The sequence below is a fragment of the Moschus berezovskii genome, chromosome 28, assembly GCF_049115385.1.
Source record: "Moschus berezovskii isolate FMDL1 chromosome 28, NW_MosBer_1.0, whole genome shotgun sequence".
NCBI classification, from domain to species: domain Eukaryota; kingdom Metazoa; phylum Chordata; class Mammalia; order Artiodactyla; family Moschidae; genus Moschus; species Moschus berezovskii.
The window spans coordinates 21,160,644-21,178,552 of NC_142487.1; the positions used below are offsets into that span (position 1 = coordinate 21,160,644).

The 17,909-nt window shown below is 41.6% G+C and overlaps 1 protein-coding gene across 1 annotated transcript in view; it reads left to right on the plus strand.

The window, feature by feature from the left end:
* DCC (DCC netrin 1 receptor) overlaps positions 1 to 17,909 on the plus strand; it is an 887,682-nt gene that overhangs the window by 445,996 nt on the left and 423,777 nt on the right. The window contains exon 8 of the mRNA XM_088833422.1: positions 11,644 to 11,800. Coding sequence (XP_088689548.1) covers positions 11,644 to 11,800 — 157 coding nt within the window. The remainder of the gene's footprint in view (positions 1 to 11,643; positions 11,801 to 17,909) is intronic.

Genomic DNA, 17,909 nt, shown 5'->3' on the forward strand with positions numbered 1-17,909 from the left:
CTGTCTAAGTCCATGGGGTTTCAAAGGGCTGGACACAGCTGAGTGACTTTCACTTTCAGTTTACATTTCCTTGAGTTTTCTTACTGGAAAAATTCAGTTACTTAACAAAAAATATGAAAATGCTCTAGCACTGAGCTTTTTTTTCTTCCTTAACAACTGAGCCTGTCCACTATTTTCATTGATTGTGTCTTGTTACCAAAGGAAACTGCGTGGAAAAACTCTGCTTCTTAAAGCCTGCCATGCTGATTTGTATCTTTAGATGTATCTGAGGTGTGTTCTCTGGATGTGCTCCGTGGCTGGAGAAAAGGGTTGCAGGGCAGTTGGGGCAAAGCACTGTATGGTTGGGATGAGGTGAGTGATGGTAAAGTCTCATGAGGGTTGCAAGGAGCGGGGTCAGTTGTCAGCCTTTGTCCCTCGAGGAAGCTCTGATGAAGGGAAATGACTGAAATGGCATGTTTGGGGTCCCTAGGCATGGAGAAAGGATAAACAGTGCCTAGGACTTCAATGACATCAACTCAACCGAAAGCCTGGAAACAAAGGGAGCTGGGGGTTGGATAGAAGCGTACCTCTCCTGCAGTTGGTGAAAGGTGCTAGGGAGAGACATTGATGAGAGAGATGATTACAAATGCCTCACGAAGCCCTGGAGTAGTGACGAGATGAAAAGCGTACCATGATTAGTAAGGAAATCCAGGGAAGGAAAAAAGACCTGAGATGAAGCAAATTCTTACAGGAGGGGACATGTGGGATGATAAAAAGGGAAATCAAAGGATGATTTTTTTTTCCTCTGCTACCTGGTAAAGGAAAAAGGGAGAGAGATAGAGGGACCAAGTTCTGTCCTTGGATATAGGACACTCTTTTGTCCCCACATCACTTGACCTATCAGAGCCCAGATCGTTCTTAGAGCCTTTCTAGTAGGATTTCTAGATTTCTAGACAGACAACTGGACACTGGGCCAGCAAAAACAGACTTTCTGCTCCCTGCATTTAAAGATAGATAAATTTAAAAACCACTATTTATGGAATACAAAGTTTAGACCTAGGACTGTGCTGCCCTTAAAATCCATCTCTGAATATCACTTAACCCTGCATATTAAATGTTTTGGATCAGTTTTTAAATGTGGAAAATAAGCTTTAGAGAAGATAAATAACTTCCCATTTCACATAAATTAAGAAGAAAAAAAAACAGAAAAATACAAGTCACATAATCACAAAGCTTCAGAGCAGAGATTTGATATCATATCTATTTAATCATGGTTTTCTAGTCACAACCATTTATTTACATAAATAATGGATTAACCACCTCCAAAAACTGTCTGTGGCCCTTCCTGAATTTTGGATAAACTCTTTAAAAGGTATTTTCCTAATTAAACAAAGGGAAAAGAAAGAAAGCATTAAAAGCATACACTGTATGAGTTTGCATGTATACAGTGTACAGCTTTGACTAAAAGTACTCATTCATAAAGGTGCTGGTTGACCAGTTCTCCAGATACTATTTTTTCTTCTCATTTTGTCTTTTGAAAAGATTTTAAGTTCTGAGAGATGTAGTTCTCTCTGCTGAGAAGATAATACTTTCCAGAATTTGCTTTTCTTCTTATCTCTCTGTGTGGCCATAGGTAATTCTTCTTAGCATACTACCTTGGTCTGGCAATTCTCTTTGATGTACAGTCGTGGGATAAGCATCACATTTCTTATAATAGATCTCCAGATCAGGACAAACCAGCTTTCTTGGCTTCTTTTCTGCTTTTTAATGAAAGTGTTATCACTCTTGGAAATATTCCCACATAAACATACCTTTTACTATTGTTTGACACATCATTGGATTTCAGAAAGACTTTTCCCCACTCTATTTGATCCAAAATGAAGTATTCTCGCTCCTAACCTACATTCCCTGGAAACCTTCCTCTGAGTTCAGTTTTTCACTCCACTTTGTAATTTATTTGTTGTTGTTGTTGAGTCACTAAGTTGCATCCAGGTTTTTTGCCACCCCCTGGACTGTAGCCTGCCAGTCTTCTTCTGTCCATGAGATTCCCCAGGCAAGAGTCCTAGAGCAGGTTGCCATTTCCTTCTCCAGGGAATCTTCCCAACCCAGGGATCAAGTCAGCATCTCCTGCATTGACAGGTGGGTTCTTTACCACGAGCCACCAGGGGAGCCCTGATCATTTATTAGCAGAGCAATAATGAATCACATAACCAGTTTGCAGTGATAGCTCAGTCCCCTTCCTGTACCTAATCTCAGATAACCATTTTTCATGGTGGTATAAATGAAGTAATCTAATCAAGTTTAAACATTGTAATTGCACAAATTTGCAAAGCCTTTCATTTAGGTAACACTGTAGGAATGCATTGGATGCCTAGGATATGACTAAATACACTGCAGTTTAGATCTGGAGATTAAACTGTGGTGAATGATTTAGAATGGTTCCTACTCTTACCAAGCATCTTCTTTAGGATAGGATGCCAAAGCATGAGTAGACCACCGCAGTGCAGTGTAGCAAGTGTCCTGCTGCTGGTGCTAAGTCGCTTCAGTCGTGTCTGACTCTGTGTGACCCCATAGACGGCAGCCGACCAGACTCCCCCGTCCCTGGGATTGTCCAGGCGAGAACAGTGGAGTGGGTTGCCATTTCCTTCGCCAGTGCATGAAAATGAAAAGTGAAAGTGAAGTCGCTCAATCGTGTCCGACTCAGTGACCCCATGGACCGAAGCCCACCAGGCTCCTCTGTCCATGGGATTTTCCAGGCAAGAGTACTGGAGTGGGTTGTCATTGCCTTCTCCAAGGAAGTGTCCTGAGGGGATGCTTATTCTCATCCTGTCAAAGCTCAGCAGAGGCACCTAAGCCAGGATGGGGATCAGTGAGATGACTCCTAGGCTGAACTCTGAAGAAGCCAGGTCAGAGCTGTGAAGCAGTTGGGAGGAGGAAGGCCATTCACCTCAAGTTCAGCACAAGTTCAAGGCCATCACCTCAAGTTCAGAGATAGCAGATGTGAAAGCCCCAGGTTTTCATGGGACCCAGAAAATTCAGCTTGGAGAGCTGAGAGGCAGCAGGGAGGCCTGCAACGCTGCAACACTGAGGCCTTTGGAAACACCTCAAGGCTAGCTCATCCACCCTAGAGACCTTCATCTTTATCAGGCTTCCTGCTATTCAAGGCCACTGTAAGAGTAACCTGGGATGGAAGGCAGGAGGTTGGAGGTGGGAGGAGATGGATCCTTGAGGGCAAAGGAGGGGCAGGGAGATTCCCAGGCCAGCTTCCTCTCTGGAACCCAGAAATAGATCGAAACAGGTCTGCTCACCCCTTGCCTTGCACATCCTCTTCCCTCTGTGAATATCAAGTCAGTTTATGACTGAATGCATCCATTGATTTGTCAAAGAAAATTCCAACATGTATCATTTGATTCTATGGCATCATTACTATGGATGGTTTATAGATTGATCAATTAAAAAGATTTCTAGGAAAAGACTGGAAATGGTTTAGTGGCAAAGTGTGGTCTGACTTCTGAACAATAGCACTGCCAAAAAATTTAGAATGGAAATTGTTTGTAAATAAGAGACTACTTCAAACTTTATAATTGTCTTACATTTTATATACCTTATGTCTTCAAATTAGTTCCCTCTTCAAGACAAAATTCATGGTTTAAAAATAATTCTTCACTCCAAGCATAACAACAGCAAATTGTAGACATTTAATAAATGTTGGTGACTGATCTTTGGATACTAACCCAATATAATTATTTTATGGAAAGACTTAGATTTAGTGAAATATTGTAGAGTTAATTAATTGCTCTCAAGTATTAAGTGAAAAATGACTTAAGATCACAATTTTTTAATTCACATTTCAGAGTTTTACTAAAATTCTTAATACACTGGCTCAAAAGCTACGATTCTTTGAATTTCGGAAATAACATGAAACTTTAGAAGAAAATGTTAGTCTTTGTCATTTTCAACTCTGTATATACAAGTTTTTTTTGGTAAGCTTGTGAAATTACTTTGTGAACTATAAAAACTGCAAACCAAAGTTTAAATATTACCTACATCTCTATTTAGACAACTAAATAGATGTTTGCCCTTAGCACAGTTAGATTCCTATCATTTTACTAATGATCTCTATTTATATTTTACTTTAAAAAATATCAAGTTAATAAAGAAACACAACAAATAATGTGTCTAGTTGAGCTGCATTTATGATGTTTTAGTTTATGACATGGGGAGTAACAGGGAAGTGAGCCTATTGATTGTTTGTTTAATGCAAATTAAATATTTTTGTGTTTTTATGAATATATCTTATCATCTTTCATATCTCTCACAGAGTTTGCAGGTTGAGCACTGAGAATAAGCTTGGAGAAAAATTAATGTCCATAAACACTGTATATTAAAAATCTGATGGAAAAAATGTCTTTGGTATCTAGAAGGGAATGTAGCCTTACGGAAAAATTAACCCAATATTGTAATTGTTACCAATGCTATTGCAATGACCTCACAAAAATGTTATTTAATAATTTAGGTTTTAAAACTGTCTGTTCTTTAGATTTATGTTATCCTCTGAAATCATCTCCATTTTTGGATTTTGCTATGATAAAAAATTTTTTTAAAAGATCCTTTAATAAAAGAAAAAAGACTAGGTTATAGTGTGGCAAATTCGCCTCTTCTTCTCCATGACAACAGATAAAGAAGCTGTAACCATGACAACAGTAATGGGCCAGGGAGATTAGGGGCAGACTGGAGATTAGGCCTCCAAGAGCAAAGAAAAGAAGTCCTGATTGGCTCTTTATTGAGACCTTATGTGAAGACAAGTTACTGTTGAAGGAAAGCATGAAGGATTAGCAAGAACAAAATGATTGCCCCTATATAAAGAAGTCTTTCCTTTGTTAAAAATGTGTCCATTCCTTTTCATATAACAACTGTTGAAATTGAGGTAGAGTCAATGATTAATTTTAGTCTGATCTTGATTTGATAAATCGAGTCTAAACTGTGTAAGAAGATACTTCGGAAGCGTGGAGTGAAAAGCGTCTGAGTGAACCCCCCACAGAGCCTCACCCCGCCCAGCAGTTTCCTTCTTGAAAGCCCCTGAAAGTTGGAGAAACCAGCTCATTTTTGATGTGGTACCCCCATAAGCAGAGTGCTCTTGGGGAAGAAGGATTTGAAAATTTATCTCCTATTATTTTAAAGCTTATCTTTTTGACTTCTTAAAAATTCTCAGATTTTTCCAAGTCATCATTGTTTACATTTTGTTTAAAAAAATTTTTTTGTAAAAAAAAAAAAGTCTTAAAAGGATCCTATATTCTTTAAACTGATGAGATGTATAGGTATTACCTTTGAGAAAATGTCCTATCTATGATTTCACATGGATGCCTTGATAATGGGGGTATTCATTATTTTTGAAGTGATAAATTTATAGGCATGAGAGTGTTTGGTCAAATGGTGTGAATATTTTTTCGTTTTAAAGCCTTGCGCCAAATTGAATTCTAAAGAGATTGTATTCTTACAGACTTCAGCTGACAGCATAGGGTTTGCCATACCCTGACTAATACTACATATGAACATTCTTTAAAGCCTTGCTGCCCTGACAGATTTTTAAATAGATTTTATTCTGACTTTTAGATTTTATTTAAATGTGCATTTCTTTTATTATTTGTCAGGTTGAATCTTTTTTTAATAAAATTATTCATTATTTGATTTTCAGACATTCATGTTTATGATAGATATTAACTGTATGTCTGTTAGCTATTCTACAAATACTATGAGTCAGTCTTTACAGAGGAAACACACCTAAAGTAAGTCAAGAAGAAAGGATTTAAGTGAATGAAGTGGACTTGTTTAAGTGGGAACTGCCTGTTCCGTGGCCCTGGGGAATCGCAAGTGGTTCAGCCTGGAGAGAGCATGATCAGTATCAAAATCAAAATGCAGTGTGCATCCAGGCAAGCCCCATGAGAAGAGTGGTCTCATCTCCTCTGCCTTAGATGGGCTGCAGAGCATAGGTGCTTGGTGAATATTTGCTGAAGGGGTAGAGCTAATGTGGACATGAGCAAGTCTCTGCCCCAAGCTGTTCTTTTTTCTGGCAACAGAACATGTGAGGCTATTGTGCAGAAAGGCTATTGGTCTGGAATCACATTCAGTGAACGGTGGAAGAAGTGGGTGGATAAGCCTTCCAGTGTGCTTCTCTGGAGGCCTGTGCGGCCTTGGCTCCCAGAGTCCCCACAGAGGGTTCTCTTCAGTCACCTTCAGTGACAATCTGCCAGGGAGCTCCCTCTTTCCAGCCTTCCCTCCCGACCCTGTTTCCCTTCCTGACTCCTCACGGGTCTTTCCTGGGATCACCGTCCAAATAAAGTGTGTGCACTTAGGGCCTCTGAGCGAGGGAAGGCAGACCAAGAAAAATGACAAACAGGAGCAAGGCCGATCGGCAGATTGAGAAGCTTGAGTTTCTCTGAGGTCATGAGTCAGCACAGAGGAGAAAGATGAGAGATTGGTGAGCCTTCATACAACTCGATGCTAGTCGCTGTTCAGAGAATGAATTCGAGGGAGATGAGTGGAAGCTAAACGGGGGAACTGGAAGACTGTTGTGGCGAGTCTGGTGAGAGAGAATGACGGTGGGGAGGGAAGTGGAGATGTGGAGATGAGATAGAATAGAAGTAGCAGGTGTCTCCATGAAGGGGTGTCCTCGCAGGGGCGAGTGAGGGAAAAGTCAGGAAGAGGGGACACGTGTTCAGGGTTGTAGGCTGTAGATTTGAGAAGACATGTAGACGCAGCTGGGTCAAGCGGCCCTGGAGGAGAAGCAGCCTGAGGGGGAGTGATAAATTCAGCGTGATAGTTTGAGCTGTCCACGGTGTGTGGAAGCAAAGCCTTTTGTCAAGAAGCTTCATGCCCGTGTTTTTAACAGAGATGCTCCCTACCTGGCATCAGTCTGTCCCCTCCCCGTATTACTCCATCATAAAAGTTGACTGACTCACCACCAGTCAAATACTGTGCTGATCAGGAAAGCAAGGGGGGAATTGCATCTGCAAAGAAGCTGGCTAAGAATCTGTGGAGCTAGAAATAACTGAAAGCTTTTTGCAGCTCTTGAAAACCTCTCTAACTGTATTGTAAACTGGTAAGTTTCCAGAGCCGCTGGGAAATAAGATAAACCCCTGCCTCCCCAAATGGATTTTCCAGGGAACAGGAGTTTAGTTCACAGCAGGAATGCCCACTCAGCTAGCCCGGGGAAAGTAAATGCAAGAATGGAGACTAACTTCAATAAGACTTAGAGAAGATGGCCCACCAAAGCGAGTTTGAAGACCAAATGTAGACAAACGGGTACTTGTGCTTTGGGGCCAGAAATCACCTGTCAAAATGAAATATATGTTCCTTAGACTTGGGGACTTGAACAAATAAGAAGAGAATGGAAATATCCAGCAAATATTAATTATGAATTCACAAACATGTACACACACACACACACACACTCTCTCTCATTTAACCGCATACATCTGTTAAAGATTATAAATGCCCCTAAGGTATTTGAAAAGCCAATTTTCCACCTGTGGATGACTCAGTTATTCCTATAAATAACAGTCATTGAATTTGGATATAAATACGGTGATTCTTGCCTGGAGAATCCCAGGGACGGGGGAGCCTGGTGGGCTGCCATCTATGAGGTCGCACAGAGTCGGACACGACTGAAGCGACTTAGCAGCAGCAGCAGTAGCACGGTGATACTCAACAAGTATCAGTTCAGTTCAGTTCAGTCGCTCAGTCGTGTCCGACTCTTTGTGACCCCATGAATCACAGTATGCCAGGCCTCCCTGTCCATCACCAACTCCCGGAGTTCACTCAAACTCATGTCCACAGAGTCGGTGATGCCATCCAGCCATCTCATTCTCTGTCGTCCCCTTCTCCTCCCGCCCCCAATCCCTCCCAGCATCAGAGTCTTTTCCAGTGAGTCAACTCGTCGCATGAGGTGGCCAAAGCATCGGAGTTTCAGCTTTACCATCAGATGGTACAATGGTAATTCTTGATATCCGGTGGAATTCTTAGTCTTTCCTTCTATTAGCATTGCTTGTAGAATTGCTTCTACTTGTTACATCTTTCTGTCCTTTATCGAGCCCATCTTTGCAAGAAATGTTCCCTTAGAATCTCTAATTTTCTTGAAGAAATCTCTTGTTTTTCCTTTTCTGTTGTTTTCCTCTATTTCTTTGCATTGATCACTGAGGAAGGCTTTCTTATCTCTCCTTGCTATTCTTTGGAACTCTGCATTCAGATGCTTATATCTTTCCTTTTCTCCTTTGCTTTTCGCTTCTCTTCTTTTCACAGCTATTTGTAAGGCCTCCTCAGACAGCCATTTTGCTTTTTTGCATTTCTTTTCCATGGGGATGGTCTTGGTCCCTGTCTCCTGTACAAAGTCACGAACCTCCGTCCAGAGTTCATCAGGCACTCTTATCTATCAGATCTAGTCCCTTAAATCTATTCCTCACTTCCACTGTATAATCATAAGGGATTTGATTTAGGTCATATCTGAATGGTCTAGTGGTTTTCCCTACTTTCTTCACTTTAAGTCTGAATTTGGCAATAAGGAGTTCATGATCTGAGCCTGACAGTCAGCTCCTGGTCTTGTTTTTGCTGACTGTATACAGCTTCTCCATCTTTGGCTGCAAAGAATATAATCAATCTGATTTCGGTGTTGACAATCTGGTGATGTCCATGTGTAGAGTCTTCTCTTGTGTTGTTGGAAGAGGGTGTTTGCTATGACCAGTGCGTTCTCTTGGCAAAACTCCATTAGCCTTTGCCCTGCTTCATTCCGTGCTCCAAGGCCAAATTTGCCTTACTCCAAGTGTTTCTTGACTTCCTACTTTTGCATTCCAGTCCCCTATAATGAAAAGGATATCTTTTTTGGGTGTTAGTTCTAAAAGGTCTTGTAGGTCTTCATAGAGCCGTTCAACTTCGGCTTCTTCAGCGTTACTGGTTGGGGCATAGGTCTGGATTACTGTAATATTGAATGGTTTGCCTTGGAAACGAACAGAAATCATTCTGTCATTTTTAAGATTGCATCCAAGTACTGCATTTCGGACTCTTTTGTTGACCATGATGGCTACTCCATTTCTTCTAAGGGATTCCTGCCCACAATAGTAGATATAATGGTCATCTGAGTTAAATTCACCCATTCCAGTCCATTTTAATTCACTGATTCCTAGAATGTCTATGTTCACTCTTGCCATCTCCTGCTTGACCACTTCCAATTTGCCTTGATTCATGGACCTAACATTCCAGGTTCCTATGCAATATTGCTCTTTACAGCACCGGACCTTGCTTCTATCATCGGTCACATCTACAACTGTGTATTGGTTTTGCTTTTGCTCCATCCCTTCATTCCTTCTAGAGTTACTTCTCCACTGATCTCTAGTAGCATACTGGGCACCTACTGACCTGGGGAATTCCTCATTCAGTAGAGATCAAATTGCCAACATCCACTGGATCATGGAGAAACCAAGAGAGTTCCAGAAGAGCATCTATTTCTGCTTCATTGACTATGCCAAAGCCTTTGACTGTGTGGATCACAATAAACTGTGGAACATTCTGAAAGAGATGGGAATCCCAGACCACCTGACCTGCCTCTTGAGAAACCTGTATGCAGGTCAGGAAGCAAGAGTCAGAACTGTACATGGAACAACAGACTGGTTCCAAATAGGAAAAGGAGTGTGTCAAGGCTGTATATTGTCACCCTGCTTATTTAACTTATATGCAGAGTACATCATGAGGAATGTTGGGCTGGAAGAGGCACAAGCTGGAGTCAAGATTGCTGGGAGAAATATCAATAATCTCAGATATGCAGATGACACTACCCTTATGGCAGAAAGTGAAGAGGAACTCAAAAGCCTCATAATGAAAGTGAAAGAGGATAGTGAAAAGGTTGGCTTGAAGCTCAACATTCAGAAAACAAAGATCATGGCATCTGGTCCCATCACTTCATGGGAAATAGATGGAAAAACAGTGGAAACAGTGTCAGACTTTCTTTTTTGGGGCTCCAAAATCACTGCAGATGCTGATTGCAGCCATGAAATTAAAAGATGCTTACTGCTTGGAAGGAAAGCTATGACCAACCTTGATAATATATTAAAAAGCAGAGACATTACTCTGCCAACCAAGGTCCGTCTAGTCAAGGCTATGGTTTTTCCCGTGGTCATGTATGGATGTGAGAGTTGGACTGTGAAGAAAGCTGATCGCCGAAGAATTGATGCTTTTGAACTGTGGTGTTGGAGAAGACTCTTGAGAGTCCCTTGTACCGCAAGGAGATCCAACCAGTCCATTCTAAGGGAGATCGATCCTGGGTGTTCATTGGAAGGGCTGATGCTAAAGCTGAAACTGCAATACTTTGGCCACCTCATGCGACGAGTTGACTCACTAGAAAAGACTCTGATGCTGGGAGGGATTGGGGGCGGGAGGAGAAGGGGACGACAGAGAATGAGATGGCTGGATGGCATCACCGACTCTGTGGACATGAGTTTGAGTGAACTCCGGGAGTTGGTGATGGACAGGGAGGCCTGGCGTGCTGTGATTCATGGGGTCGCGGAGAATTGGACACGACTGAGCGACTGAACTGAACTGAACTGTTGCATCTTTCAGCATTTAATTTGCTACTTTTAAACTCGTGTGCTCATTGGAAACAGTAAAACAAGGTCCTTCACATTGTATCTACTGCTGCGGCTGCTAAGTCCGTTCAGTCGTGTCGACTCTGTGTGACCCCATAGACAGCAGCCCACCAGGCTCCCCCGTTCCTGGGATTCTCCAGGCAAGAACACTGGAGTGGGGTGCCATTTCCTTCTCCAATGCAGGAAAGTGAAAATTGAAAGTGAAGTCGCTCAGTCGTGTCTGACTCTTGCGACCCCATAGACTGCAACCTACCAGGCTCCTCCATCCATGGGATTTTTCAGGCATATCTAGAATGTTGTAAATGGGCAGTCAGAGTGAAATAAGATTTTATAGTAACTGCTTGGTTATCTAAAGCATGTACCCGTACTTGGAAGAAATTCTCTGGTAGGCCAATGGTTAGGACTCAGCGCTACTGGTGCCTGGGTTCAATCCCTGGTTGATGGACTAAAATTCCACAAGACACAGGGTGCAGCCAAAACAAAAAATACCTACAGTAAGTCTGTATTCCCTGTTTCATGCTGAAACTGAACATTTGTCCTTATGGTCATGAATCCCTTTAGCCGTAGAAACTGGCCATATACAATAGTATCATGTTATTAGTTTGCCAATATTTTATGAACTCCAAGAAATTCGAATACATTATTATTGAAATATAGTTGGTTTACAATATAGTGTTAGTTTCAGGTGTGCAGCAAAGTGATTTGGATATATATTTTTTTTCTGAAATATATGTGTGTTGTATATATGTATGTCTTTTTTTCCCTTATATGTCCATGCTACACAGTACGTCCTTGTTGGTTATCTATGTTATATATAGTAGTGGGGGAGGGATAATTTAGGACTTTGAGATTAACGTATACACTCTAATACACCTTCAGTTCCACTGTTGCGTCTTTGGTTTCTCTTTCCTTCCTCCTTTAGAATGGATGGGAATGCACCATTCCGCGTTTGCTGATGGGCCTTCCTTGCCCTCCTGCACATTTCCTGCCCTTGTCCCCTCACTTCTGACAGCCTGCTCTCCTTCCTCCGCAGCCATCCTGAGCTCCAGCGTCCTCCCTTCTGCTCCCAGAGACGTGGTCCCTGTCCTGGTGTCTAGTCGGTTCGTCCGTCTCAGCTGGCGCCCACCTGCAGAAGCAAAAGGGAGCATTCAAACTTTCACGGTCTTCTACTCCAGAGAAGGCGACAACAGGTAGGTGCAACCAAGAAATTCAGCTGAACCCCCCAAGTCTTTAAATGTAGACTGCGGGGTGATGGCGGCCAGAGGTCTTCAGCAGGATTTTGGAGACCGTGAGAAATCTCTACCCTCTGCCTTTCACTCATTCACTGGAGATAACTGCTTGTGTGGTTTTTCTAAAGCAGGATTGTGTACAGAAGCAGATTCAGTGTTTTTTTTTTTTATTTTTTGTTTTCAGTACATTGAATCTACTGATAAAAACATTCTAAAACTGTCCAACTTTTCCTTTTAAATAAGACAGTAAACATTTTTAAAAACCCCAAACAGAATATTTGACATTTACAATTCAAAATCAAAGTAGTAAGATATTAAATATTTACAAAACTCTGCCTTTTAAAGATATTTATAAAGTTACATACAATTTTGTTGAGTTGGCATAAAAGAATGGCTCAAAATTGGGAGAATTTTCCCTCATTCCTAAAAAGAAAATACATCCAGTAGAAGCTGTGTACATGAGTTTTTCAGTTTCAATAACCAAAGCCTCTCTTTGTGCATCTAAGAACTTTAGATGTGTGAGGTGCTTCTTATAACAGCAGGGTGGGTTGTCCGGTGCAAATTCAATTATTTATAGAAAACGTCTTTGAAAAATGACAAGCGTGTAAATATATGCTATCAGACTTTTTTAAGTCTCCTTGATTTTCAAAGTGTTAAACAGAATTCTTAATTATGCTATGTATTGATAGAATCAAATGTGGGAGAACCAGTGTGGTGAGGTTGCAGTTTCAGCAGCAGTAGTACTTACCTTAAAAGTTTTTGTCATGATTAAATTAGGTTGCAATTATAAAAGTCACTCAAGAGCAAGAGTCTTTAATATTATTGTCTAGGCAAAGTTAAGTTCAGTGCAGTTGCTCAGTTGTGTCCGACTCTTTGCGACCCCATGGACTGCAGTACACCAGGCCTCCCTGTCCATCACCAACTCCTGGGGTTTACCCATTGAGTCGGTGATGCCATCCAACCATCTCATCCTCTGTGGTCCCCTTCTCCTCCTGCCTTCAATCTTTCCCAGCATCAGGGTCTTTTCAAATGAGTCAGTTCTTCGCATCAGGTGGCCAAAAAGTTGGAGTTTCAGCTTCAGCATCAGTCCTTCCAAAGAATATTCAGGACTGATTTCCTTTAAGATGGACACAAAGTTTTTGTTATGATTAAATTAGGTTGCAATTTTAAAAGTCACTCAAGGGTAAGAGTGTTTAATATTATTGTCTAGGCAAAAGTGTGCTGTATACGTCTGATTTCAAGAGTACAAGCTACTGTTGTTTTTTGACTTCTTTGTTGTTTTATTTTGTTTTCTGATTTTTTTTTCTTCCTTAAAGTGTTTCATGATTTTAAGGCTTTGAATTTTGATTTGAGAGTCTATAATATAAATTGGTTCCTACTTTTGCATTCCAGTCCCCTATAATGAAAAGGACATCTTTTTTGGGTGTTAGTTCTAAAAGGTCTCGTAGGTCTTCATAGAACCATTCAACTTTGGCTTCTTCAGCGTTACTGGTTGGGGCATAGGCCTGGAGTACTGTAATATTGAATGGTTTGCCTTGGAAACTAACAGAAATCATTCTGTCATTTTTAAGATTGCATCCAAGTACTGCATTTCGGACTCTTTTGTTGACCATGATGGCTACTCCATTTCTTCTAAGGAATTCCTGCCCACAATAGTAGATATAATGGTCATCTGAGTTAAATTCACCCATTCCAGTCCATTTTAATTCACTGATTCCTAGAATGTCGACGTTCACTCTTGCCATCTCCTGCTTGACCACTTCCAATTTGCCTTGATTCATGGACCTAACATTCCAGGTTCCTATGCAATATCGCTCTTTACAGCACCAGACCTTGCTTCTATCACCAGTCACATCAACAATTGGGTATTGGTTTTGCTTTTGCTCCATCCCTTCATTCCTTCTGGAGTTATTTCTCCGCTGAGCTCCAGTAGCATACTGGGCACCTACCGACCTGGGGAATTCCTCATTCAGTATCCTATCATTTTGCCCTTTGTTACTGTTCATGGGGTTCTCAAGGCAAGTATACTGAAGTGGTTTGCCATTCCCTTCTCCAGTGGACCACATGCAGCTGTGGTCCATGTGATCAGATCGACTAGTTTCCTGTGATTATGATTTCAGTGTGTCTGCCCTCTGATGCCCCCTCGCAATACCTACCGTCTTATTTGGGTTTCTCTTACCTTGGGTGCGGGATATCTCTTCACAGCTGCTCCAAGAAAGCACAGCCGCTGCACCTTACCTTGGACGAGGGGTATCTCCTCAAGGCCGCCCCTTCTGATCTTGAACGTGGAGTAGCTCCTCTCGGCCCTCCTGCACCTGCACAGCCACTGCCTATTGGACGTGGGGCAGCTCCTCTTGGCCGCCGGCCCTGGCCTCAGGTGTGGGGTAGCTCCTCACAGCCGTGCCTCTTTGCGTGGTCGGTTGCGCCAGGGCCGGCATCTCTCACGTCTGGAATGCAAAAGTAGGAAGTCAAGAAACACCTGGAGTAACAGGAAAATTTGGCCTTGGAGCATGGAATGAAGCAGGGCAAAGGCTAATAGAGTTTTGTCAAGAGAACGCACTGGTCATAGCAAACACCCTCTTCCAACAACACAAGAGAAGACTCTACACATGGACATCACCAGATGGTCAACACCAAAATCAGATTGATTATATTTTTTGCAGCCAAAGATGGATAAGCTCTATACAGTTAGCAAAAACAAGACCAGGAGCAGACTGTGGCTCAGATCATGAACTCCTGATTGCCAAATTCAGACTTATATTGAAGAAAGTAGGGAAAACCACTAGACCATTCAGATATGACCTAAATCAAGCCCCTTATGATTATGCAGTAAAAATGAGAGATAGATTTAAGGGACTAGATCTGATAGATAGAGTGCCTGATGAACTCTGGACGGAGGTTTGTGACATTGTACAGGAGACAGGGACCAAGACCATCCCCATGGAAAAGAAATGCAAAAAAGCAAAATGGCTGCCTGAGGAGGACTTACAAATAACTGTGAAAAGAAGAGAAGCGAAAAGCAAAGGAGAAAAGGAAAGATATAAGCATCTGAATGCAGAGTTCCAAAGAATAGCAAGGAAAGATAAGAAAGCCTTCCTCAGCGATCAATGCAAAGAAATAGAGGAAAACAACAGAATAGGAAAAACAAGAGATCTCTTCAAGAAAATTAGAGATTGCAAGGGAACATTTCATGCAAAGATGGGCTCGATAAAGGACAGAAATGGTATGGACCTAACAGAAGCAGAAGATATTAAGAAGAGGGGGCAAGAATACACAGAAGAACTGTACAAAAAAGATCTTCACGACCAAGATAGTCACAATAACGTGATCACTGGCCTAGAGCCAGACATCTTGGAATGTGAAGTCAAGTGGGCCTTAGAAAGCATCACTATGAACAAAGCTAGTGGAGGTGATGGAATTCCAGTTGAGCTATTTCAAATCTTGAAAGATGATGCTGTGAAAGTGCTGCACTCAATATGCCAGCAAATTTGGAAAACTCAGCAGTGGCCTCAGGATTGCAAATGGTCAGTCTTCATTCCAATCTCAAAGAAAGGCAATGCCAAAGAATGCTCAAACTACCGCACAATTACATTCATCTCACACGCTAGTAAAGTCATGCTCAAAATTCTCCAAGCCAGGCTTCAGCAATATGTGAACCGTGAACTCCCAGATGTTCAAGCAGGTTTTAGAAAAGGCAGAGGCACCAGAGATCAAATTGGCAACATCCGCTGGATCGTGGAGAAAGCAAGAGAATCCAGAGAAACGTCTGTTTCTGCTTCATTGAGCATGCCAAAGCCTTTGACTGTGTGAATCAGAATAAACTGTGGAACATTCTGAAAGAGATGGGAATCCCAGACCACCTGACCTGCATCTTGAGAAACCTGTATGCAGGTCAGGAAGCAACAGTCAGCACTGTACGTGGAACAACAGACTGGTTCCAAATAGGAAAAGGAGTATGTCAAGGCTGTATATTGTCACCTTGCTTATTTAACTTATATGCAGAGTACATCATGAGGAACGCTGGGCTGGAAGAAGCACAAGCTGGAATCAAGATTGCTGGGAGAAATATCAATAACCTCAGATATGCAGATGACACTACCCTTATGGCAGAAAGTGAAGAGGAACTCAAAAGCCTCTTGATGAAAATGAAAGAGGAGAGTGAAGAGGTTGGCTTGAAGCTCAACATTCAGAAAACAAGGATCATGGCATCTGGTCCCATCACTTCATGGGAAATAGATGGAAAAACAGTGGAAACAGTGTCAGACTTTGTTTTTTTGGGCTCCAAAATCACTGCAGATGCTGATTGCAGCCATGAAATTAAAAGACGCTTGCTCCTTGGAAGGAAAGTTATGACCAACCTTGATAGTATATTAAAAAGCAGAGACATTACTTTGCCAACAAAGGTCCGTCTAGTCAAGGCTATGGTTTTTCCCGTGGTCATGTATGGATGTGAGAGTTGGATTGTGAAGAAAGCTGATCGCCGAAGAATCGATGCTTTTGAACTGTGGTGTTGGAGAAGACTCTTGAGAGTCCCTTGTACCACAAGGAGATCCAACCAGTCCATTCTAAAGGAGATCAATCCTGGGTGTTCATTGGAAGGGCTGATGCTAAAGCTGAAACTGCAATACTTTGGCCACCTCATGCGACGAGTTGACTCACTGGAAAAGACTCTGATGCTGGGAAAGGTTGGGGGCGGGAGGAGAAGGGGACGGCAGAGAATGAGATGGCTGGATGGCATCACCGACTCTGTGGACATGAGTTTGAGTGAACTCCGGGAGTTGGTGATGGACAGGGAGGCCTGGCGTGCTGTGATTCATGGGGTCGTGGAGAGTCAGACACGACTGAGCGACTGAAGTGAACTGAACATAAATTGGTTAAGTTCTAATCTATAAGAATAAACTGTATATAATATCTCATTTCTTTAAATTTATTACACTTATTTTATAGTCTACATTTGACCACTCTAATATCTGCTGTCTTTGTGTGTCTCATTCAGAAATATGTTTCTTCTGACTCTTCTTCATGGGAGCTTATTTTTCTTCCCATGTTTGGGCGATTCTTGATTGTTAACTCTAGTTCTTAGAAATTTGTCTCAGGGAATTTTTGAGGCCCAGATTTAAAGTACATTCTCCTGGGAAGATTTGCTTTCCCAAAATGAGTCCATATTAAACCACGTTTTTGTTAAGATGTATTTGGTCCATGCAGGTCTCATGTGCTTAGTCCCTCAGTCGTGTCCGACTCTCTGCCACCCCATGGACTCTAGCCCGCCAGGGATTCTCTTCTGTCCATGGGCTTCTCCAGGCAAGAATACTGGAGTGGGTTGCCATGCTTTCCTCTGGGGAATCTTCCTGACCCAGGGACTGAGCCCAGCTCTCCCACACTGCAGGAGGCTTCTTTACCAACGGAGCCACCAGGGAGGCAGGTTTCATACTGATATTTCATTAGTTACCAGAAAATCAATTTAAGTATAATATTTGCTTTTCTACCATTTTTAACATATCAACGTAAGTGGGTAAATGCAGATTTGTGATAAGCAATTTTAAGAGGGTTTTTTTTTTTTTTTTCCTCCTGTTCCAACTAAGTTAAAACTGACACTGGGATGTATTCACTAATTCTCTCATGAGGCTAATTTCATTTTCATTTTCCACTGAAGCTTGCTTTTTTTCAGGATCCTGGCTATATACACGGTTCTCTAATAAGACCTTATACCTTACTTTAACTGCAAACTTTGTTTCTTATTCTCTTTTCCTGTTAGTTTCTAAAATTTATAGGTCTAGACTTCTATTGATGGGCAAGTACCCTAAGTTAAAGAGTGATCCTGCAAGTCTGCTTTCCCACTATAATTCTCTTAATTTGCTGCCACCATACACATGGGTAATTTTTTTTTTTTTTGTAAAAGAGATTTTGAATAATTTACCCAGAATTTGAGGTGTGCTGTAACAAAAGCGTTCTTCCACATACTATCCATTTAGCCATATTGCTTGAAATGGAGTTTTGTAATATTTATCAAATGCCTGTATGATTGGTATCATTGTTATTTATCATTAATTATTGGCACTTAAACGGGTAT